At 35.9% G+C, this 26,169-nt stretch overlaps 1 protein-coding gene across 1 annotated transcript in view; it reads right to left on the minus strand.

Annotated features, from left to right (window-relative positions):
- Positions 1-26,169, minus strand: part of USH2A (usherin) — a 673,955-nt gene that overhangs the window by 280,514 nt on the left and 367,272 nt on the right. Inside the window, exon 37 of the mRNA XM_059413329.1 lies at positions 3,567-3,743. Within this exon, the coding sequence (XP_059269312.1) occupies positions 3,567-3,743 (177 nt within the window). The remainder of the gene's footprint in view (positions 1-3,566; positions 3,744-26,169) is intronic.

The following is a 26,169-nucleotide window of genomic DNA, read 5'->3' on the forward strand; positions in this document are numbered from 1 at the left end:
AAACAACTTGTGTTTATCAGATTGTTTAATCATATTCCTTTTTTTGCTTGTGTAGTTGAAGTCGAGAGCCTTATTTTTTTTTTAAATAAAATTAATTTTCTTAACAGAAGAGCAAGGAAACAGGGAGATGTGATGGAATTAACTAGGATTTGAGATTAGGTCTTGTTTGACTGTTTTTTATTTTTTGTTTTTTTTAAAGATTTGATTTATTTATTTTTATTTGACAGAGAACACAAGTAGGTAGAGAGGCAGGCAGAGAGAGAGAGGAGGAAGCAGGCTCCCCGCTAAGCAGAGAGCCCGATGTGGGGCTCGATCCCAGGACCCTGGGATCATGACCTGAGCCAAAGGCAGAGGCTTTAACCCATGAGCCACCCAGGCGCCCCTGTTTGACTGTTTTTTTTTTTTTTAAATTTTTCCAGCTTTACTGAGGTATAAACTGCATTTCCATCATTATTCTTTCTCATCAGAAAAACAGAAACATCGAGAAAGGTGGTATCAAATAAGGCATTTCATAACCATTCTGTTCTACACTTAGCAAAATAACCACCATAGTGAGGGAATCAAAGAGCAGTGAGTTGGAGCAATTTGAGAGTATTTCTTATATCTGATGCCCTGCCCTCCTTACAGTCTGGGGTCCTTGTCACATGGGCATGACCACAGTATCCCTACACTGGACAACAGTGTGCAGAGGGGGTCAAATTCTTCATAGAGGGTTACAATAGAAGGTTGCTCAGATAGAAGATGAGGCATGAACAGGCATGAACAATGAGAAGCTTACAATTTAAAACTCTTAATCAAGCTACCTGGACTGACTGACTGACTGATTCTTTCACTCACCGATTATTCATTATGCACCTATGATGCACCAGGTTCGGTCTAGGCACTGAAGATCAAAATGTGAATACGAAACAGTCCCTGCTGTGGGGGATCTTATAACCAGTGATTGTTGATAGTCCCATCAGACAGACCATTTCACTATAACGTGATTGTACTCTAGGACACCTAGGGGCCCTATCTCAGCCTCAGTTGGTAAAAGACAACTTTCTGAAGGACCTATTTCTAAGTTGAAACCTTAAAAATGAGTAGGACTTGGCCAGATCTAGGGGGTCAAGGCAGTTTTCCAGACCACATTTGAGAGCAAACATTTGACCAAGAAAAAAATAGCATGTCTATTTTGCCTAAACCTTCTATTATTATATTTTTCAGCTATACTAAGAAGAAAACATAGCTAAGGGTATTATCATTACAAATCTTGCATAACCCAGCAGTGAGGGAGAGCAGGAATTCCACATCACCAAAAAAGAGACTTAATATTTGAATCAAGGAAACGGCAAAAAATGGTAACAAACCAAATATAATGGAAAAGTAAATAGCATACAGAACCTTCTCTCCCCATAAGTTGGTTCACTTCTGTACTTCGGTTCATTTATTATTCATTTCAGTACAAAGCACAGTTCACTGGACAAAGGCATGGAAGATTTCTTTAATAACTCTCAGTACTAATTTAATTCTACTTAAACACACATATTCTAGTGAATGCCACATGCTTTTCAGCATGATTTTATGTGTAAATCAGGATAATATGTTTTCAGATCATTAAGTAAAAGGAAGCATGAACTAAAACCTATTTAATCAATGAGGTGTCACCTTTAAACTGCCACAAGGTCATAAAAAAGATAATTTCAAAGCTATAAGTTTCCTAATTGTAATCAACAACAATCTAATGATGAAAAAAAAAAGTATGTCTTAATGGCTATAATAAACTTGAGCAAATCAATGTCTTTGAAGACATTTTGCTTCCTCTTTCGGTGAAGGGCCATCTCCCAAATTCTGGATTTCTGAGTTTAGAAAGTGAATAATTACATCATGCCCAGAAAGTATGAGCCTGCAGAAGGCATGATAATGGCATGAATAAGCCTCCAGAGTAGACATAAAAGTAAACTCAGCAGTTGACTTCAGTTCAACTGTACGGCTGGAAAGAAAATTTTAGTTTCTTCCTGTTTGCATAATATTAACTCTTCTACTAACCACTGACAGATACAGGCACAGATTGTATATTGAGTTAGCATGAGAAGCTTGCTATGTTTAAGTGAATTGTATATATACATGCACCCAGAGATATTTACTCTAAATTACTAGGCATTCCTAAGTGCATGAACAATGAATTAAATTGGCCCTATTTTATGAATATGATGTAACTTGCTGTAAATTACAAACCATCTAAATCAGTATGAATGCCATAAAAGGAATCTATAACTCATTAAATTCCCACATATCCTGTTAAAAAGGTATTGCTATGTAATTTAAAAATCTCCATTAAGGCACTAATTACTATTTAATTTCTAAGTGTGAATAAAGGCTATTATATAAGGTATAGAGTCATTAAATGTTCTATCCTTTCCAGTATGTTGGGTTAAATTAAAAAATGGAGATATGAGTGCTTAAGGTTTCTTTTCTTGGTTTTGTTTTGTTTTGGTTTTTTGGTCTCAATTCTTAAACAAGCCCCTATCTAAATCCAATGTCCCTTTTTAAAAAAAGTTTTTTTTTAATTATCGGTTTATGAAATGTGACAGTGAGTCCTTAAGCTCTAACTGTCTCTTCCAAGCATTTTTAAACAATGTGGCTTCTGCCATTTAGAGTTTCAGGTGTTTTGGTAAACATCTATTCATTAAGTCTTATAATGTCATGAAAGGTAGATAACAGTGAGTGGTTTTAATGATAGAGCAGGTATTAAATCCTTCCTTGGGAGAAGCGTTCTATACAAACCACAAATTAACTCTTCATTGTCCTCTGTGAGGAGGATTTTGCTGCGCTTAAACCCTTTGTGACCGCTTAAACCCTTTGTGACCGGAGCGGTATTTATCCAGTCCCGCTGCTTAATGACATAGCGACATTCTCCCTTAGTCCAGAGACACTGGTTTTTGAAGCTGAGCTACAGTCTGGTGTTTTAGAGTCCTTTGCCTTTTGTATTTTCAGAGAACAGACATTCCTGAACCCTCAGTTGAGAATCACGCTCTTATTATTTTGAGGCATGCTTTGTTCAAGGGCTGTCCTTAACAATCTAACAGGGAGCTTTCTTCTTAGCAGTTAGTCACACAATTGGTTAAAATAAGGGTGGAGGTGACTGCAGATCAATATAATAATTCTAAATAAGTTAAATCAGTTATTTATACAGATAGTTAAAATAAAAGTATCTGGATTTTACCTAGAAAGGGACACTATTGAACTCTAATCATTAGGGCATGGAAGTTAAAGGTGTTTTTCCAGTGGTGTGAGTAGCTTTCCCTTTCCATTTGCTGCACACACATGCAAAGCAAGAGATACCTATGTATGATATATACCCGTACATACACAGTGCAAGATGAAAACAGTCTCAATAGAACAAAAAAAAAATCAATAAAAGGGTCTCAGTCAAACAAAACAACAACCCAAACAACCAGAAATACAATTGAGCCTCTAAGTTAAAAAAAAAAAAAATTAATTTTCACAATAATGAAGCACTCAGGGGGGACTTATAGTAGAGCAGTTATATAAATCTATGTAGCCAGCGTTGTTCATGGACTTACCCCCGGGTGGCATTGCCAGTGTTATGGGATCACTCATCAAGCTGCCTTGGCTATTTGAAGCATTCACTTGCACGGTATAGTTAGTAAAAGGAATCAGCCCCTCAATGAGTACCCAAACGTTGGTCTCTTCGCTGCGGTGCATGACTTGTGTGCCATTCAGAAGAGTGTAGTTATTAACTGTTGATAAAAAGGAAAATTTAAGAGTTCATTCATTCATCCATGATCAAAATAACTGAAATGTTATTTTAAGATGGCGTGCAGCTGTCCACAAGTATCGTGCGTGCAAGGACAACTCAGACACAGACACAGTAATTGATTCCATGATGGTTATTTACAATTGTTTGAGGGTTTTTCCCCCTCACCTCATCCTTGGATTTTTTTTTTTTTTTTTAGGTTATATTTATTTATTTGAGAAAGAGAAAACACATGAGTGGGGGAAGGAGCAGAGGGAGAGAGAGAGAGAATCCTCAAGCAGAGTCCCCCACCCTGAGCTCAGATCCAGACATGAGGCTTGATCCCAAGATCCTGGGATTGTGACCTGAGCAGAAGGCAAGATACTTAACTACCTAAGCCACCCAAGCACCCCCATTCTTGGATTTTATATGATATGCAGACTGAGGAAACCACATTCTTTCCCCGCAATCTAGAATGGTTCTGGATATAAATAGTATATTTATGAGGCAAATTTTTCAGAATATTGCTGAAATTTAGTAAAATTCAGTTATCATTATGCCTTAAACACAGTAGTTGTTAACAATACTACTATTTACCTCAAATAGCCTTTTTTCTTTGCCAAAACACTTTTATTGTATGTCCCTTTAATTTCCCCCACACAGATTCTACAAACATAGGCAAATGAATAAAAAACACACATGGTGCCAGACTTTAAAGGGAAAGCATATTTGCAAGATTTCCAGATAATGATATAATATTTACTGGTTAAATGTGAAAAAATTAAAATATGGCCACACACCAATAATGATCTTACACTGTACGATAAACAGGATAGTTGTAATAGTTATCAAAAATACCATATTTTGGACATAGTTTTATAGCAGAATATGGTACAAAGAAAAGTACATGCATTTGATTGTTAGAAAGTTCTGCATTTGAGCCTGTCCTTATCATTCTTGAGGAATGTGCTCTTTGCTAAGTTATTCAGTATGTCTGAGTCTCATGTTTTTCATCTGAGAGTGGGGAATGATAATACTTTGATTGCAGTGTTACTATGAAGATTAAACGAGATCATTTCTTTACATTACCCAGCATATAATAGGTATTCATCTACAACAACTAGGAAGTGTAACTGTTCTTGTTATAGTACAACTGATACATTACAAACAAAACATTTATAAACAAACTAATACATACAAAACAAACATTTACAACTAGCAAGTGATAAAGAATTCTACACTCTTTATTTTACTTCCTCTGTAGCAATTACTCTTCTATTACATTTTCCTTCTCTCCCACCCAACAATGTATATGAATCAAAACTCTAATATTTTTCAATGAACAAAACATTAATCACATCTGCTACCCCTAGGTCATTGTCCAATCATGTTATACATCAAACTCTATAATTAATAAAGAATCAAATGATGTGAAAGAGGATCTCACATCTAGTTTGAGCATTTTTGTGAAATGTGGGTAAGGCACACAAAAACTTTAAAAATACACAAAAAACTTTAAAAGATACTTGTAATAGTTTTGGGAAGAAAGATGGAGCTGAAAAAAAAATTATTGCTGCAAAATACACAGGTGTAAGTTAAATGTTTCCCATGACCAGAAGAAATCCCTAGTGTCATGGAAGAATTTATTGCTCTGAACTTGAAATTGGCACAACGGAGTGGTGCCAAGGGAATAAATGTACTTAGGGGCTAAAACATGAGGATAATAATTTCTATTCAGTTTTAATAAAATAAGATAAAGATATGTTCACTGTTTAAGAATTGTTTTAAGTTCCTGAACTGAAAATAGATACCACAGATAAATCTATGTGGAGCACATACCAACAAGAAGTTCTGAAATCTGAAAAGTTGCCTTGGAAAGACATTTCCAAATGACACTTTATTAGCTCTCACAGGTTCTTTGTAACGAGTCAACCTGAATAGACAGATTATTGACTCCAACTGCATGCAGAGAGCAGGCTTTGCTAGGTTCTGATAACAATATGCTCAAGATGTACAAGACGTCGCTCCTGGACTCGAGAAACCTGGTTAAGATTTACTATGAATCCCTTGTAAACACTGTTGAAGAAAAATTACATTATCCGTATTTGAAGACCTCAAGTCCCATAATGTCTAACTCCTTGGAAAAATTTTCCGTTATAGCTGAAACAATTGCTGCTGTTGTCACATACCCAATTGTAAAATTTCAAAAAGGTCAGCTTTATCCTGCAAGACCCAGGTAGATGCCTAATTGCCTCTGAAGTAGTATAACAGCACATACCTTACAAAAAATTGAAGACTACAAAATAACGATGAGGATTCTAAAATTAAGCCAAGAGAATACGATTTTATAAAATTTCAAGCCAGGTGCAAATGTAAGAACAAGGAGTTAACATCTAAGATTACGGTATTGGTAAGAGTTTTTTTTCCCTTATATTTTGTTTGTTTCTGAAGCAAATTTCCAGCTATAAAACAAACAATTTTGCTATCTTTGAAAATGGCACGGCAGGGGCAAATATATTAAATACCACTCTATTCTAAGTTTCCCAGATAACATTAATACATGGTAATTATACAATTAGTTGTAACATTAAATTCTAGTTATAGAACAATGATTACTCAGTAATTATAAGAAGTATATAATTACTCAATAATTATGAGAAGTATGCAATTACATAACCATTTTGTTCAGCTCAAAAAAGAACTTGTGTGTCTCCAGGAACCACACAGCTGAGTGAGTCCAGTGCTCCCTTACGCGCTCACATGCAACTCGTTCCTAACCCTGGAGCAACCGTCAGGATTTCAACCCTCGGTGAAGCTCACAAATCCCCAGATTTAAAACCAAAACCGGATCCACAGATTTTGTCTCTGTCTCCACTTTATTCTTCTCTTTCTTCCTTTGAACTGGACCAGTTTGAGTTCTGAGATCCTGGGGGAAAGTTCTTAAAATGCAAGTCCTCAGATCCCCCCTCCCCCGCCACCCCGCCTCCCCACTCTTGAGAGGGTCTCACTTTACTGCTTTCCACTGCATAAACTTTGTTTTCATTGGGCTGGAAAATGCAGCCCCTTTGGTTCAGCCTCAAGAATCAAGCTAGAAAATGCTAAAATGATAAGCATTTCCTATCACAGGTGACCATTTCTGTCTGGTCTCCCTTAGCACTGACCCTATTTGTAAGTATAAGTGAACGGTGAAGGCCCTGGAACCACAACTCGCTGTCACCCTGCCACCAGGCACTGAAGTCAAGTCCACCTCTTTGGGTGTGGTCTGCACCACTGGGCTTTAACCTGGGGGTCACATTAAGCACTCCGCAGATGAGGTCATCACACTACATCAGCCACCTACATCAGAATCACCTGGGAATACTTCATCAACATCCACAGAGCTGAGTTCCACTCCAGACCTATCAAATCAGACTGTTCGAAGGCAGGGCCCAGGGATCACTGGTGATTGTTCTTAAGCATGCAGAAAAACTCATTTTAGGATTATTTAATCTATGTTCAAGCTAGTCTTAAAGTCATGATCCAAATTCATCTCGTCTGTTTCCCAAAATACTTAGGTCACTTTTTTTTTTTTTTAAAGATTTTTGTTTGTTTATTTATTTACTTGACAGAGAGAGAGAGGGATCACAAGTAGGCTGAGAGGCAGGCAGAGAGAGAGGCAGGGAAGCAGGCTCCCCTGCTGAGCAGGGAGCCCGATGTGAGGCTTGATCCCAGGACTCTGAGATCATGACCTGAGCCAAAGGCAGAGGCTTAACCACTGAGCCACCCAGGTACCCCCTTAGGTCACTTTTGACATCCTTGTTGATGAAGCCTTTAGACTCTAGCTTTGGGCTATAAAATCTTTATTAGTGAAATAATGCATCTTCAGAACATATAAAGTGGATTCTTCAACCAGATCTACCTTTACAAACTAAAAAAAATCTAGTAAATTATTTCATAAGAAATATTTAAGTATATATAAAAATAATTTTTAAAATGAGTAGTCATTTTGCACACCTGAGAAAAATCACTTCAGTATTTCTGATAAGTACTTCTCTCTCTCCCTTTCAGTCTCACCACTAAAGACACAGGGGAAGGAGAGATCCTTTGTATATTGTCCAACATCATGCATCACAAGCAAAAAACAACAAGTAGTTTTGGTTAGATTCCTAAAATTTTCAAATAAACTCCTAGATGCTTCCTCAGGACATTCCACATCCTAAAGGATTTTCTAAGAAGTTAAATCATTCAGGCCTACTTTTCTACTTTATTTTGAAGAAAAAAGTGTTAAATCGAGAAACAGCCAACATAAATCTATGCCCAACAGATCTTACTTGTAAAAAACATTTTCTTAGCTGCAGATATGAAATCTTACAAAAAAAATGTTAATAGCAATCATGCCCATTTTTTTAAGGCTAAAATCTTACATTTAATGTTATTTGTTGAATAGTAGGATATTTTCTATACAATTATTTTTTTAAGCAAAAACCAGAGTAAATAGACATGTATGATCCACGGAGGTGTAAATGATTGCTGTCTCAGGAATATCGTCCTATGGGGTTCTCCAGATTGATACAACATAAATGGGTATCCTTTCCAATTCTTGTTATAATCATTGTCACAAGAATTTTAATGCACCATATATTCCATAATTTTTTTTTTCCTCTGTGCTGTACTGCTCTGACCTTTTCAATATTCTATAATTTGACTGGCTGGCCATTTCGGTTCTTTCCTTTTTACAGCCTTATTAACTTGTGGGAAAGAGGTGAAATGAACAACCAATCAGAATACATAATATTGCAAAGGTCAGCGTAGTCTTGTACAGTATCATCACACATAGAAGACTGTATGCCAGGCATTAACATCCTGATATCTTATTCATGTGACAAAGATTGTAACAAGAACAGAAAATGGCACAACATGAATCCATTCTCATGACAAAGATTATAATGAGAAATGACAGCGAACAAACCAAACTGATTCTTGTTACCTTGTGAGGATTTTCCATGTCAGCCCTGGTCCTGCTTTAAGTTAGCCTTTTTCTGAATCCAATTACACCTGAAGGTAGGAAAGGTGTTAACTAATTTTCCCACTTCTTGCTGTAAAAAGAAAATGCGATATTTCCCTGATATTGAGGTCTCAATTTTAGTGTTGTTCGGCTCTGTCTCATTATCACAGAATTCTGCCGATCCCCAAATCAAAAGACATAGAATGACAAACAGCAGATCTGGGCAAAGTGGTGAGTAAGGTCTTTAATGTGAGCTAATAATTCTAGGTCACTCTATAGCTTGTATTAATATTTAAGTTACTTTTGTTTATTCTTTCTGAAGTTATTATTTCAAATTATTTTACCCAAAAGGCAAGTACATCCTCCAAACTCTGTTATGATCATAGATAGCATCTTGGCAGAGATCCGAATAGCACTGGGCATTTGTTCCTTTTTAAGTTAACATATGGTTAAAGGGACCTAGACCTGGCCTTAAATTGTTGCCAACATAGAAAATATTTATAGATGTATACCGATGTAGCTGTCTTCTCCACAGAACATTTTGAAAGAGAAAGAAATGGGTAACCTGTGAGCGATTCAGCGCCCTGGGAAGGATAGTGCTCTATTAATGCATCGTATTTCTTACCATTATTGTAATTACTCTAATGTGATTTTTAATTAGTTGTCATCTAGTAAAAGCTGTACTTCTCTGAAGCCTCTTAAGAGTGGTCACTCTGCTAGAATGACAATTGTAGTTCAGGGAATAAATCCAGAGAATGTTTCAACAACTCACCAAAAGATGCTTCAGAAACCTCTGTCCTGAGTCTTTGCTCGTGCAGGAACAAGAAGAGCTCTGTAAATACTGAGGATTTTTTGTTTTGTCTTGTTCTTTTTGTTTTAAAAACAATTTTATTTATTTATTTGACAGAGAAAGACACAGTGAGAGGGGGAACACAAGCAGGGAGAGTGGGAGAGGGAGAAGCAGGCTTCCCGGAAAGCAGGAAACCTGATGCAGGGTTCGATCCCAGAACCCTGGGATCACAACCTGAGTTGAAGGCAGAGGCCTAACAGGCCTAACAGCCACCCAGGCGCCCCTTTGTTTTTATTTTTAATGTGTGGGAAAGACTATCACTAATGTACAATTACTCTTCCAAATATTTAAAATGTCATTTTAAAAAGTCCTTTGGAGCATGGTTTCTTTTCATCAATTTTGTTTTATAAGCCATAGTCAGGTTTTCCTAAATGGATTTCATTTTATTAATATCAGAAAAGAACTATGTGTGTGCATGTGTGTGTATATGTGCAGATAAATTTCTCAAGAGTAAGAGGTTTGTTATGATTGTGGTAACTTAGGGAAGTATGGTTCATTTTCATCAACTATCTCTGAAACTCTGAAAAGTCAGGGTTTTTTTTTTTGTTTGTTTTTTGGGTTTTTTTTTTGTACTTTGATTAATATTTTCCCTAATTGGACAAAGTGTTAGTTTTCCAAATGAACAAACTATTGCCATCATCTCAATCAGCCAAGAGCTATTTGGGAAAATATGCTCCCATAGAAAGTGATTTGCAGCTTCCAGAGTAAATTTTGGACATGAATATGACTGACTGATTGACAGAAGCTGCTGTTTCCTTTTGGAATTCTAGCAGAACCTTACTAAATACATGGGCCATACTGAACTTCTAGTACTACTGTGATCAAATGCATAGTCAACAATCGTTATTGATCCCTGAGCACCTTATCACCAATTCTTAATGAAATGCTTACAATTTTCTTTTTAGTTACTTAGCTACATACACTTGAGATACATTCTCCATTAAAGGAGAACATCCATTTTGGGTGAGAATTATATCATCTTCTCTGGTGACTTCTGCCTGCTTTATCTTCTGCAGTCACATAGTTCTGTGTTCCCGTACTAGTTATCTACTGTCGTGTGATGACATTATCACAAGCTAAGCCGTTCAAAACAACATATATTTCTTATCTCATACTTCCTGTGGGCCAGGGGTCTGAGCATGCTTAACTGGGTCTTGTGCTCAGGATCTTTAAAGGTTGCAGTCAAGGTGCTGGCTGGGACCAAAGTGCCACTTCAAGGTTCTACTGGGGAAGGATCACCTCCAACTCAGGTAGTTTCTGACAGCATTCTGTTCTTTTCAGGCTACTGGAACTGCGTGTCTCAGTTTCCTGCAGGTTATTGGCCCTCAGTTGCTAGCTGGCTTTTGTGTAGAAATTGCCTCCATTTCTTTCTCATTGGTCTCCCCAACATGGCTGCCTGCTTTATTAAAGCCAGCAAGGGAGCTAGTCTCCCAGCAAGATGGATTACAATCTTATGGAATGTTGTCATAGAACTAACATCCTACCTTCTCTGCCATAGTCTTTTGGTTAGGGACAAGCCACAGGTTTAGGCCACATGCTAGGGCAATAGATTACCCAAGTGTTAGTACCAAGAGGTTGGGATAATCCTATGCTATTTTAGAGTCTGTGTGTTATGGTTTCCAAACTGTGGAAATGAATCACCTTGCTGAGAAGAGAATTAGGAATAAATGGTGTCCTTACAAAAGTTTATGCTTTATGGAGAAGAATGGATAAATTAGTATGACAGAATTACCTTTCTAAAATGCCTTCTAAAATGGAAGGAAAGTAGGAGAACAAAAATAATAGGATTAACAAGAACAGTTGAAAATCCTAGAGCAAATGTATAAAGGAAAAGGAACAAATTAATGACATTAATTTTGAAACCTCACAACAAAAGAAAGATATGGTACATTTATCCTCAACATAACATAGTTCCTAACTCTGCTCCTAGAGTAAGGAGTAAAAAACCAAGCAAAATCCTTGGAACTCTCACTAATCTTCTTCAATCTGAAGGGAAATGAACTGAGTAGAGTCCGTAGAAATAGGAAGAACGGCCATTCTACTGAACACTGTGTTGAGCTGGGGGAAGAAGCTGGTGTTACTAGGACTGAGAGATGTATGTGAATAAATGGAGTGGAGACTGCTACAGGAGACATTTGATGGGATTTCAGAGGAGACCGAGAAACTAGACCCCCCTAGAATTCAGCCCAATGAATTTATCCATATCTTTGAATTTTCTCCCATTTCCTCCTATCCCTACCCCAAGGTTACAGACAAGGACATTAATCATAACACCCAGTTCTCAAAGCTTAGGTTGAGGGAAGACTAACCACCACCAGAAAGGAAAAGAAATGGCCAGGTTCAGAACAAAAGCAAAGTCTTGACAGAGCTGCCCATACAAGGCAGAAGCAAAATAAATTTTAAGGGAAGAACATACTGAACACGCAGACATATAGCCAAAAGAAAAGAAAAGATCCCAACATAAAAAGACAAAATAATCACATGGTTGTGGGAGAGAAAAATGACACATATTCCCCATACCATGAAAAAGAATGTGGCGGAGCCAGAGAAACAAATTGAAAATTAGAAAAAAAAATCATTAAATACTTAATAAGGTTAGAAAAAGTAAGGAACACAATAGAAACAGATAAAATTTAAATCAATGGCATGATGGAAAGCCTTGAGATAATCATAATCAATGCATAAGAAAAAAAAATCGAGATAACAACAACAAATGAGAAGATGATAGATATATACAAAGAAAATGATAAGGAATATAATTAGGATTTTTTTTTTTTTTAAATGAAAGGCTAGCTGGAGGTCACGTGGACACTGACCACAGGGCTGCCCATTAGATGCTGCCACCTGGGGACTACAAAACTGGATGGAATGCAGCTGACTCAAGTCAATCAGGGATTCCTCTAGATGTCTCTAGAATTGTTGAGAATGCAGAAGTAAGGCAGCATTGTCCAGTGCACTCCGGGAATGCGGGAGGGTTAGGAGGGGGTGGGGGTGAGGGCAAGGCAGGGATATCTGGAGGCCAAGCTTGTCTGGGTCAAGCTATTTGTGGTCTCCACACAAGTCTTACTCACCAGCTTTCCTGACAACTTTTTTAAATGCTCAGTTCTCTTGTAATCATTCATTTTTGCCTTAATTAACCAGAATTGTTTCTGTTGTTTGTTACCAAAAAATCATTCATGAATTAAGAAAGGTTGGAAATGATGTTCTGCATTTGTTGACATGGGTTATTTATAGGGAATGGGGTTCATTGTCATTTTTCTATATTACATACATTTTAAGCTAGAGCACATAATTTTAAAAAATCAAAAGCATTATGAAAGAGTTAAATACACAAGGAAAATATACAAATTGGATTTAAATTTATAAATACATTATAATAAAACCAGGGATCCACAAACTACAGCCTATAGGTCAAATCTGGCCAGCTTCCTGCTTTTATAAATAAAGTTTTATTAGAACACAGACACTTATATTCTAGGTATTGTCATACTATAACTGTGCAACTGAGGAGTTATGGCATAGGCCCCAGTGCCTGCAAGGTAGAAAACGTTTACTATCTGGCCCTTTAAAGTTTTACCTCTGCATTGAACAATTAAAGCAACTACCTCTTTAAAAATGTGCTGCCTTTCGGTACAAAGAGAGGCATTGCCAATTTCTAGATTGATTTTCTTGAGTAAACTCTTTTTAAAGAATGGAACAGTGCATGTGGAAAGAACACTGTATTGACAGGGTCCTATCTTATGCCACTGCACTGTTCTGTCATCAATGCTGTGAATATCTTTAATTATGCAGCAGTTATACATGCAAATTACTGGAGGGAGAAGAAGCAGGAAGAAAATCTGTTACAGACAGTCCCTCATTCCACATGCCCAAGAAGTTTGCAAGTGGAAATCCAAGTGCATGGCTTTGACTGAAGGGAGAGCTGTTCTGAAGGCTTAACAAGAGTAACTAAAGAATAATTAAAGACTCAGGATGAAAGAAGGATGGATTTGCTCTTTCAACTGCTTCTAAAGGGCTTCTTTTAAACTTTCAGACTTACGTGCCTTCCAGAGGTAATTTGCAAAAAAACACAAAACATCCTCTTTCGTACAGAGCTCAGTGAAGACAATTAAAAGGCTAAATGAGGCTAACATATTTGCTGAAAGAAGCAAATGTAGTGTTAATATTGCCTTGGAATTTATTTTAAGGAAATAATCAGATAATTGTACCAAATATTGCCTTATTCTAAGTATAAGAAAATGAGTTACAAAATGGTGTAATTGTGCCTTTGCAAAAATTTGGCTTAAGAACCAAGAACAGGTGGCTAGAGTCAGAGGCAAGAGTACTATAATGTGGTACCATGAGTCCCCAAATAAGCATTCAATGTGTAAAGGATCATAAGATATAAATTTGTTTGTAAAGCAGAGAGAGTTTGATATATAAATGTTGCCCTCTTGAGCAACAACTTAATCAATTTTGCTCTCTAATTTAAAGTTGAACTGTTTTCCTCTTTTAAATCCCTCGATGGTGGCTTTCCAGCCTGGATAATTATGGAAATGAAAAGAACCAGCTTGAATCCCTTCAAAGGCATTTTATTCACCTTAACTGTTTTCTTATTAACCTAGTTAGTGTGGTTAAGTTCTACAATAAATGAGTGAAAACATCTCTATCATGAGAAGTAGTTAATCACTGCCTAAGAATGCAGTTTGCAGCCACTAATTATATTAGTTTGTATTTTTTAAACAAAGAATGAAGTTATTATAAAGCTAACCTCATGTTAAGAAAAATACTGAAAAATTGGGACAGCTTATTAGCAACACTGTAGCTACATATTTTAAGTCTTGACCTTTTAATCTCTGCTCATTCTGCAGGCTTCTATCATCAGTATACAAATGAAAATTATTATCTGCTTTTTAAACATGTTCATAAGTCATAGGTGCCAATAAGAATAGTCAGTTCTTTGGGGGAGATGATCAGAAAGAAACTGGCTGAAAAAGCCAGCCTGTGGATCTCCAATCCATAATCAAATATCTAGATTGATTGTGTCACTTGCACTTGTATTGATTTCAATTGGAGTAGCTCACCCAAGGGAATAATAAAAATGTGGAATAAAACTGATTTATGAGAACAAAATAAATCCTTTTGTGAGTGGTAATGAATTGGTACTATTTAACCCTTTCAATCACAGAGTGAAAAAACTATTTATTTTTTAAGAATGCTGAGCTAGCCAAAAGAAGTCATATCAGAAATGCCAATACTGCCAAGTGCCATTACACTAAGTTGTAATGCTGAGAAAGAAATGGTGCTCTAAACTTGATGGAAGGAGTTATTTGACATACGACATACTTTTAGCTTTCCTTGGCCAACTTCTGTATGTCATCACAAATGATGGACCTGGAGATCCAAAGTATTATGGAATCACTCAATAAATGTTTATTGTACTTATTTACATGATTTATAAGAGGGTTGAGAAGTTAAGAGCAAAGCATGGTAGCTCAATAGCTACATTCAATTTCTTCTGTTAATGTAGATGCTCATTACTTTCCTCTAAATTTTCTATGTATCAGTTAAATCAAGGGTTGTCTCAAGGATAACAGGAATATCCAGGGGAGACAGCTTTCAGCATGATTGGGGCACATACGGATATTTGCCTTAGAAAATATTAAAGGACTTAAACAAAGAAAATGAGATGTTTTTTGCAAAGACCCAGAGCAACTGTTTGATTCCCAATTCAGCCAACCAGCCAACGAGTTGATTTAATGAGGAAAAACATCAGTTACTTGACGTTCTCTGAAATCCAGTAGACAATATGTTCCCTATAGTCTGGCATTGACTTAACTTTTCACTTTTTACAAAATATGCTTACATCTTTTGCACATGTTCTGAGCCCAAGCGCTCACAGGCAAAGGCCACTATCCATCTGTGGCTATTGAGCACTCAAAACATGGCTAGTGTGTCTGGGGAACTGGGTTTCTAATTTTATTTAATTTTAGTTCAGTTAAATTAAAAACTGTTAGGTGATTTAGTTATTAGAAAAATTTTAAATTATGTTGGTATGGGAATCTACTTTTTAAATTGAAACTGTTTTGAAAACTAAATATAGATCAAATATTTCGGATCAAGATTATCATTTGCACTGAAGGAAGCATCCTTGAAGTGTAAAATATACACATAAACTTATTATAAAAAAAAGAACATGCAATCTCATTATTAAGATTGACAATATTTTGGGTACATTCATTCAAATAAGATACATACTAAGTTAATTTCTGCTATTCCTTTTTTTTTACATGTATTAAAAATTCAAAATTACATGTGTAGCTTGCTTTGTATGCCTATTTGACAACCCTATTGTGATATGCTAAAGGGAAAACAAGAATGCACACTTAAAATGTAGGTGCATTTTCATCTTAAATTGATGGAAGGAAACTTTGTTCCAAGATCTGCCTACATATATATATTCAGACAAAATGAAGGTGAAACTCTTATTCATAGAATGCACAGATTTTTTTACATACATTGTGTTTAATTCATAGTCCTGAGGAAGCTAATTCCAGAACTACGTGGAAGGGATTGCCGTAAGGAGTGAGTTGATTTGTTGTCAGTTCTGTCAACATGGCTTGTACTGTCATGGTGTTTAATGAAAGTATATAAAGGTAACTTTATTTATCCTCTCTGGCATAAAAAGGCTTTTAAAAAAATTAATACATTTTACTATTTACAATGAAGCATAATTTAATTCAGTTTGATGGTACCATAATTATTATAGCATAATAATTTTTCCAATATGGTAACTTTTGCACATCTGCCATACAGAGTAAATCATTAGACAGGAAACAGAGAGAACAAATCAAAAAAGATATTAAGAAACTCTATTATCATAAAGGAATAAATTATTAGGGAAAAGGGAAAGTGAATCACTTTAAGTTTAAGGGATTCAAGTAAAATCAAGAAGATAATAAAGAGTAATTGCAAACGGTTGGGCATTTGAAAGAAGTCCAGGCCCAAGATGTTTAACTCCCCATACTTAATGAAGTCAAGTCTTCTGTTCCCAAGTTCACTTGAGATTTGGAGTTTTAGGGTCTATTGTCTCCTAAAGTCTTCTAATAGTTTTGCTGTAAGATGAGATACATGCTACAAACTACCTCTTTTTTTTTTCTCTTGCCTTCATTCATTCCTTCTTTGTCTGATTATAAAAGAAATCTATGTTTATTATAAATTTTAAGACTACATCAGACACTATGAAGAGAAAAACTAAAATTACCGAAAATTTCAAGATAATCATTGTCACCTTGTTAATGTTTTGGTGTATTTTGGTATGCATCCTTCCATATTTTTACATACACTCACACATATAAATATATTACTACATTTTACACTTCTAGAATTTTATAATATTATAAACTGCAATACACTGCAATACTGCATATTTATCAATAAATGCACATCTGCATACACTTTAAAATGAATTCACCACAATGTGGTTAATCCACATAGCTCAACATTTAGGAACACCCCTTTTGAGTTTTGTTATGTAAATAAACTTTGCCAGGAACATGACTTTACAGATTTTTTTGTGTGCCTATCTAATTATTTCTATTTAACAATTCCAAAAAAGGGAACTGCTGGTTTTCTCAATTGGTACAAATGGATACAAATATGTTAAACCTTTTATATTTGCTTGACAAGCTTATTTTAATTTTCTCAAAGGAATTTCTGGAAACAAAAAATTAGTTAAAGTTTGGTTGTGGTTTATGTGAAATCATCATGCTGTATGGGTTACACATGTGACTGGAACTTAAATTAAAAAAACCTTTTTGTTCAAAGTAAAAGCATCCATCTTGTCTATAAATGTGTTATAGTCTTCTAAATTCACATAATTGAATGGGCTAGACTCAAAGAATGTTCCATAAGTATAAGGACCTCTGTATTTTCTTACTTACTTACTTCTAGTCTTACTAGAGCTGGAAAAATGAACTCAGAGATTTATAAATGCTTTCAAATGGTATTGGTGAAAATGGCATATTTTAAGACATAAATGTGATACCAGTAATGATTCTTTTAATATTACATTAAAAATAAATAAGCACAATCACAAAAAAGTAAATCCCCCCCAAAAGTAAAATACCTGGATATAACCCTAATAAGAAATTGTTTTTTATGAAAAAAAAAAAAAAAAAAAGACAGGGTTTTATTGTGAGATATAAAATACCTAAATAAATGAAATTATAACACATTTCTGGATGAGAACTACTAAAAGATATAAATTTCTCATGAATTAATTTATTAAAAAATGAGCCCGTTAAAAATATCAGTGGCATTTTTTCAACTCAATTTAGTGTTCATTTGGAAAAAATATATGTGTAAGAATTAAGACCTTTTAACAAAAATGAGTAATAAGCTGCAGGGAGAAGATGGGAACTGTATCTATAAGATGCAAAGGTATTTTCTAAATATCTAAAATACTGAAAGAAGGAAGATTAAATTGTCATAATGATGATTCGAAGAGAAACAGAGAAATGAAAGACGGGATAAATAGCCCAGAAATTAGCATCATCACACCTATGAATTTAAATCTCTGATAAATTAAAAAAAAAAAATAAACAACATAATATTTTAACACTGGATAGAGAAAAAATATTTTTATAAAAATAAGCAGAGATTTCATTATCAAAAAATATAAGACACTATTTCCTGTCTCTTTAATCACATTTATTTTAGAGAGAAAGTGTGAGAGCAAAAGTAGGGAGAGGGGCAAAGAAAGAGGGAAAGAATCTCAAGTGGATTCCAAATTGAGTGCAGCCCTATGTGGGGCTTGATCCCACAACCCTGAGATCATGACCTGAGCTGAAATCAAGAGATGGATGCCCAACTGAGCAAACCACCCAGGTGCCCCTAAAATACATTAAATACACCAAAAAGACAAACTGACATTCTAATGACTAATAATTACTGTTCTTAATATTAAAGCTTCCACAAATAAAAATGAATTTAAAAACATCTAAAATCTCTTGAATAAAGTGTGTGAACAAATAAGAAAGCTAAACAAACAATAATAAGCATATGGAATATGCTTGATCTCAATAGGAATAAAAGAAATGCAAATTAAAGCAACCTATCATGGTTACCAAATTAGTATAATTACAGAAAGATAAACATATTTGTATACCTCTAGTGGACATGTAAATTGTTATGATATTTTTAAGACTTTATTTATTTGAGAGAGAGAGAGAGAGAGAGAGCACAAGCACAGGGAGCAGCAGAGGCAGAGAGAGAAGCAGGCTCGCCTTTGAGTAGGGAGCTAGACATGGAGCTGGATCCCAGGACTCTAAGGTCATGATCCGAGCTTAAGGCAGATGCTTAACTGACTGAACCACCCAGGTGTCCCAATAGGATTTTTCTTGAAAGCGTTTTTTTAACGCCTATCAAGAGTCTTAAAAAAATATTATCAGGGGCGCCAGGGTGGCTCAGTGGTTCAAAGCCTCTGCCTTCAGCTCAGGTCATGGTCTCAAGGTCCTGGGATTGGGACTGCATCAGGCTCTCAGCAGAGAGCCTGCTTCCTCCCCCGCCACCCCCGCCTGCCTCTCTGTCTACTTGTGATCTCTGTCAAATAAATAAATAAAAATCTTAAAAAACAATAGCCAAAAATAATAAAATCTTAGTGACATACCCTTTTACTTTAATGTTTTTTAAAGTTTGCAATTTTATACTCATGTGATTATTTGTGAATTTTTCTCTCTCCTTGTAAACCCACAACCCCTTTCAGTGCAGGACCTTGTCTCCTTAGTTCACACTATAACCTAGTACCTATCATAATTCCTGTCTTGCTCCATAAAAACTAGATACGTGTTTGTGGCATGAACAAATCAATGAATGAATGAACAAACATGCAAATTTAATTCTAGGATTTCAGATACGTGCTCCTCAGATATAAGTCCTTTTGTTATTTCCCGAGAGGAGTATGACTCGAAAAAAATAAAAGGAAGATTTACATGCAACCTCATTTATAAACAAAGAAAGAAAATTCTCAGAGAACTGTATAAACTTGTTGTACTTCCTTAAATAGTCTGCTAGCAACCTTAGATTCTGTTTTTTGGGTTGTGTGAAGTAATTCATTGAGCTAATAACTTCATGCAAAAAGTTGGGAAATATTAGTTCTCACTGGGCTATTCTTAGTATACAGCATGATGATTTCAGAGTCACCTAAGAATACTTTCTAAAGAGCCAAACATAAGGTTTGTGATCCTTGTAACATTCTAACCCATCATCATCAAACAGGTCCATCCTGTGATCCACCTCACAGAAGCAGCTCAGCTGCAAGACTCTGTCTTAGGGGCTGGTCTGGCAGGTTGAGATTTTTTTTCTGTTTCTCTATACAGTCCACTCTTCCATTTCCTCCTAATATTAATTGATACTGACACTTATCTATCAACAGCCTCTTTATTCAATATCCAGGTAACTAGGTATAATGGGTATATTTTCAGTTTAGAAATAGCTGAAGCCAACTCTAATCGTGCAATTTATTCAACAAACACTAAAAACTTGCAATGACAAAAAGCATACAAAACCCCAAAGCTGACGGGTGTTTTAGGAGTATACAATATCACCTCAAAACATTACATATCTGTTCCATGGCTGGAGTCATCCGGGGAACCTCACTGTGTGTACTAGAAATTCCCAAATCAGACATGGGTGTGAGTTCAAAAATGGTTTGGGCACTTCTACATGCTTTGAAGCCTCCCATTTGATTTAAAACAAAAACAAAATCCACTCAAAAGTCTTTCACAAACCAAAGTAAAATATTTTTTGGGGGGGTGATATCTGCTGATGAACAGTCTGTCCTTTTACGAGGTAGCAGAATGGAGGGACTCCTACGCAGAGATGCTCCAACACAGTTTAAAACAGGAGCTTCTGTGGTGAGAGCAGAGAACCAGCACCCTCTGGTTCTCTCCTGCCTCTGTGGACTCCAGTCCCCGCCACTGTGCAGCCCAGGGCTGGGATTTGCCTTTTTCATCATTACGTCGCCGCTTCAACAGACACAACAGCATAGAGTTTGCACTTGTTCATTATGTCAAGAAAATAGCCAATTAGATATGAGACACAAATTCAATAAGCTGCTGTGTGAGTGTTGAGAGCAGATGAGTTAAGTAATTTTGATAAATTAATGCTTAACTCCATTCTTGTGGAAGAATATCTCCTAATTACATATTTCTATAGCTTTATTGGCCATGACATGATATACAATCAGAGGTGTCAATATGTTCAGGGGGTACATATTCTATAGCCACACGTTTGAAATGACATACATCTTATTATTGCCCATTCATATTTTCACCAACAAAACAGCAATGATTTTATCTCTGAGTAAAATATGTTTTCATTTCTCATGTGTTTCTATTTGTGTGCATTCACATCTCTAGAAATGTGTTGGAACTTTATGCAAAAGTATATTAGCAGGGATTTCTTTTCTGCAAAAGAGAAATCTGCTTCCCAAAGAAATAGGGAGAAAGTAATTTTCTCTGTTTTCCCTGTGTTCTTACTGGTCTTCACATTAATTCTTGCTTTGAGCACCAGCTTTTTCCATAGCTGTCATTCCTAATATATCTGGTGTTGATTTTAAGACATTTAAAATGGTCAGGGAGAGAGGTCCCCAGCTATGGTCGATAGCTAAAGAACTCCCTAACATGACACTCATTTAATTCCTTCTGTGTCTCTCAAAGAAATTGTATGGTCAATAATCATCTAATGTGAAAAAAGCCATAGTATAATGCCTTTCATGTGTCTGTGCTTCGTGAGTATTTATGTAGGAAATACCAGTACCTGCTACTTTAGACTTTCACTGAGTTTCAATTTTCATGTATTGGGTATTTATTTAATAAAATGGGCTACAGCCATCTTCCCCTTGACCCTTCCTTCTGGAAATATGGGGAAGCAGGTAAGCGGTCCTGCAAAGAAGAGGACCAACCACTGGCCACATTCATCTGCTTATTCAGCGACGAGGCAGACATTATGTTCCCTTGGCTCCGCCGCTGTTCTCTTCCTCCCACAAAATACACTTTATAAGATCTCAGGCGAGCTCACTCCTGCTGCCTGACCCTCTAACTCATTACGGGGAAATGAATTCAAATTGCTTGAAAAGAAGCTGCCTCTTTTATCTTCCCACTGACTGACAAGCAACTACAAAGTTCTCCGACGGGATTCCAAGTTACAAGCTGCACTGCATCATTGCGGCCGTTCCCCCACTGGCGGGTTTTCCCAGAGGGCGGCGTGTCAGAGATACTGCATTGCTTGCAAGCACAGCTCGGAAAGTGCACATTTCCCTCCACACTAAAAACCCGACATCAGGGACTATAAAACAAAGCTGTCCCTTTCCTAACAGCATTAGCCTTCCTGCAGACTCCTTGGAAGTCTGAGGGTTTCCCACATATAATTATTTTCCTTACCTTCCCAAGAAAACAAATGCTTCTCTGTCTCCCCACCCCTTGTAATTTTTTTAAAACACTTTATTCTGGGAAGAAAGGCATTCAGAGAATCAGACGGTGTGCTAAAATCTCTGACTTTCTCTAGGTAACCTTGAAAGATGGACTGCGTCTTCGTGGTTTTCTGAGATTTTTCTTTTCTTTTCTTTTCTTTTTTTTTAAGAGATTAATAGTGTTTGAATGTACTGACAATCTAAAGCACTATTTCTGGTGACCGGCAACTCCTGGAGAAGGTAAGCCTATTCTGGGTGCTGGTATTTTAAGGTGGTTAAAAATATGCATCATCTGGTTTAAACCCAACAGTACTTGGTTCACTCGAGAAGTTTTGGTTCCTCTTTACTTGTTTTTGTTTCTAGCTGGGAATATATGCTCAGAGGCAAACTACTTGACACTGATAGTGAAATGAGATACTGACCCCATTTATAAAAGGAAAAAAAATTATGCTCAGAGAACAATGAATGGGGGGGCAATCATATTTATACTTCTCTAGTTTTTCCACATAGAAAAATCTTGTTCTGTCTTTAAATTACCCCCTACCCTCAATTCCAGATGTTACCAGGGAGGGAAAACTTCAGGCCCCTGCTCTCTACCCTCTAACTTCAGCAACTCAGTATCTTCCACTCCTCAGTCCTTCCCTAACATGGTCTTTATGGTCTCAGTCACACAGAGTCCCATTTGCGCCTCTGACCAAACCTATTTCATTTCCTTATTTATTTTGCACTATATCCTCAGTAGTTTTGCTTGTGTGATGACCACTGACAACTACCCGAGAAAGAAACCCAGGCAAAACATGAGCAGCAAAACTGAACATTATACATGATAATCCGTGAAATTTACATCAAGCCCTTTTATCCTCCTCCAGGCTTCTAGCTTAGGGCTTCTGACTCACCTCCTGATCTCTTCCTTCCTGGCAGAACCAGCTGTGATTATTCCAAAGGACTATGCTTTGGAATCCTCTGCTTTTATTAGTTCATTTTTAAGAAATTTATTGCAAAAATAATAATTATGTATTATAAAGAATTTTAAAACAAGTAAGTAAAAAAGGGAAAAAGGAAGATTAAACCACCCAGAGATAACACCCGTGTGTGTTTGTGTGCGCGTGTATGGGTGTGGTATTATTTCCAAATTTCCATTTCCCTTTTTAAAAAGTCTTCAAAACTAATTATGTTTTTTTTTCAGAGCCATCTGTTCTTTCAAGCCAAAAAAAAAAAAAAAAAAAAAAGGCAAGCACCTGAGTAATGCTCATTTCATTATTTGCTCTCCTTCTTCCTTCTTCCCTTTCTTTCTCTTGTTCTTTCTTTCCTTCTTCCCCTCCTCATGCACTCCTTCCTCCCTCCCTAGCCCTCCCTTCCTCCCTTCCCTAACCTTTTCTTCCACTCTTTCTTTTTAAGATTCCTTCCTGGTTGAAAATATCCACCTGGGGGAAAAAAAAAAATCTCCTAAAACCTATTCTTTGTATGTTTCTATACCGAGGGGGGGAAAATTTTCAGGAATCAATAGAATGACTCAATTTTAACAGCATGCATGTATCAAATCTATTTATCTATTATTCCTAAAATGGTATTTCCCTTTGCTAATGCTGAAGGGTCATTTTCATGACACCACCCCCCCCCCCCCCCCCCCCCCCCCCCACCCCCCTCCCGTGTAATCCACATTCTCTCTTTCTCAAATACTTCTATTCCATGCCACAACACTAAATAGAGGATTAGGAGAAGGAGGCACTTAAGAGACAAAAACTAAGTTGCCATTCAGGTTTTCAGGGCAGGTGAGAGTTAACAGTGCACAAAGGACTCAGCAATTAGCACACCCTGGTGCTTTGCCTTAGAAACTGAGACACAAAACAATCTGTCACGTTATCAAGCAAGGAAGATCACTTCCAGATTCATTCAAAAGTGAGGATAATGAAGAATTAAACTACTCACAGAGGGCTCTGCAATAACTGCTTAAGATAAAGAGCAGGACATGGTATTGTCTGTTAAGAATAGGAACAGTGTAACGAATCTAAAGAATGTAGTTTAGTAGTAGAGGCGGGCGTCTGGGAAGATACTCTACAGGACCTCAGATTTTTTCTTTTTTTTCCTCTTTTCCTTCTGAACCATTAGAGAGTTTTACAGTATCTGTAGTTGAAAATCTTTTTGAAACTTTGTAAAATAAATATATAAACATACATTCTCATCGCATGTTATTTTCACCTACCAGTTAGAACAAAAAATTTATAATTTTAAAAACAGTGTCACATAAACTATATTTCTACTACTGTGCTGTCAGTCATTTTCATTTTTCTTCCTCAATTTACACACCTCTTCTATTTTAAAAGAATCCCACACTCAATATGTTTCATAAGGAACTTTTATAGTTCATTATAAATGAAATTTTTAGTTAATTTATATATGTGAAGAGAAAAAAAAAATCCTGAAGATGTTGTAAACTGATGTGTGGGAGTTCACTGTTCACTTGTGCGAGGTGAATGAGGCACTCTTGAGAGCCACTGAGCGAAGTATTTATTCGAGGTCAGTAAATGGCATGTATAGACCCTAGAATAATCTAATTTGCATCCTATGTTCCTCATAATTGAATGGACGTCTCAAATCAGGTAGACTCCCACTGAACTAAGTGCTAATCCTCACTTTTATGGTCGACATTAAGAAAAGGCAGAAAATACATTCTAATGCATCCCAGAGTGGATTGGGCAATCTGTTAATTTTTGCCATTTACATTTGTTTGTGCTTGTTCTGTCATTCTCTCATTAAATCCTCAAACTCAAGTTCTAATCCATCATGGAAGCAAAGCGTACCCAATATTTCCAAAATTTTCCCCCAGTTATCTCTACTCCACTGTTACACCAACATCTGGGTTTTTCTCTTGCCTTATGCACTTGAGAACAATTTGACTAGTTTGTCTGTCTTCTTTATTTTTTGCAAAATCTCTGGGAGAAGAAACCCTTTATGTCCAATCTTTGGTGCCATTTTATAGACTTCATATTTGATTTATTAAAAACTAGTTGATAGTCTAATTAATCAGGTTACCATTTTCCACCTGGTAAAATTTCTGTGCTTTAGGGAAAATGACAAAAAATCCTAGTAACAAAATAGGCACATATGCTTGTTGCAAGTTGGTGAAAGATCACCCACTAGATATAAATATTTTAAAGTGAATATTAGAAAGCTTTCTTTAGAAAGCTTTCTAAAGAGAGGTATCTCAGGGTAAATGGCAAGTATCATTTTAAAAAGCAGTTATTATAAATTAATTATTCATATATGTGTATAATTTATATATAAATATTTACAAGTATATAAAATTTAAAATAATTCATAAGTATATAAAATTTAAAATAATCCATACATATATAAAATTGCATATAATTAAAAATATTAGGAAATAAATTTAACAAATATGTAGAAGACCTATATGAAGAAGACTTTAAGCCTCAATGAGAGACACAGAAGACGAAGACGAATAGAAAGTATAAACCTATTATTGATTAGAAAAGCCCAACATCATAGAAATATTGATTCTACCTAAGTTAACCTATAAATTCAATCTTGTCTTTATAAAAATAGCATCAGGACTTCTGGGGGGAAGTAGCAACTTAACGATACTGCTTGAAAGATAATAAATAAGGAAAACAGGTAGGAGAGTTCTTTAAAATAAAAGTAATGAGGGAGATTAGGTCTACCAGACATTCAAATACATTCTAGAGTGCTAATAAATAAAATACTACAGTAACATAAATAAAGTACAGACCTATACAGATATATTTATAGATAAATATGGAAATTTAGGACTTTTTAAAGATGGCAACTCAAACCAGAGGGGACTTTGGATTATTTAATAAATGGTTTTGAGACAGTGGGCTATTTTTTGGGGGAAAAAGTTTTTATCTGTACACTACATACTATATCTATATAGATTCAAAGTAGATTGAATATAAATGTATATAAAAAGAAAGCATTAAGTGCTGGAAATACAATGCAAAAGGGACAAACTGCTGCTCACATAACAGATTTTGTTAATATATAAAGAGCTTCTAAATCTCAATAAGAAATGGACAAATGATACAAATAGAAAAGTCATCAAAAAAGAAATACAAAAGGTTTTTAACATGCAGATAAGTTCAGATTAACTCCCAGTAAGAGAA

This window comes from Mustela nigripes, chromosome 10, assembly GCF_022355385.1.
Source record: "Mustela nigripes isolate SB6536 chromosome 10, MUSNIG.SB6536, whole genome shotgun sequence".
Classification (NCBI taxonomy): Eukaryota; Metazoa; Chordata; class Mammalia; order Carnivora; family Mustelidae; genus Mustela; species Mustela nigripes.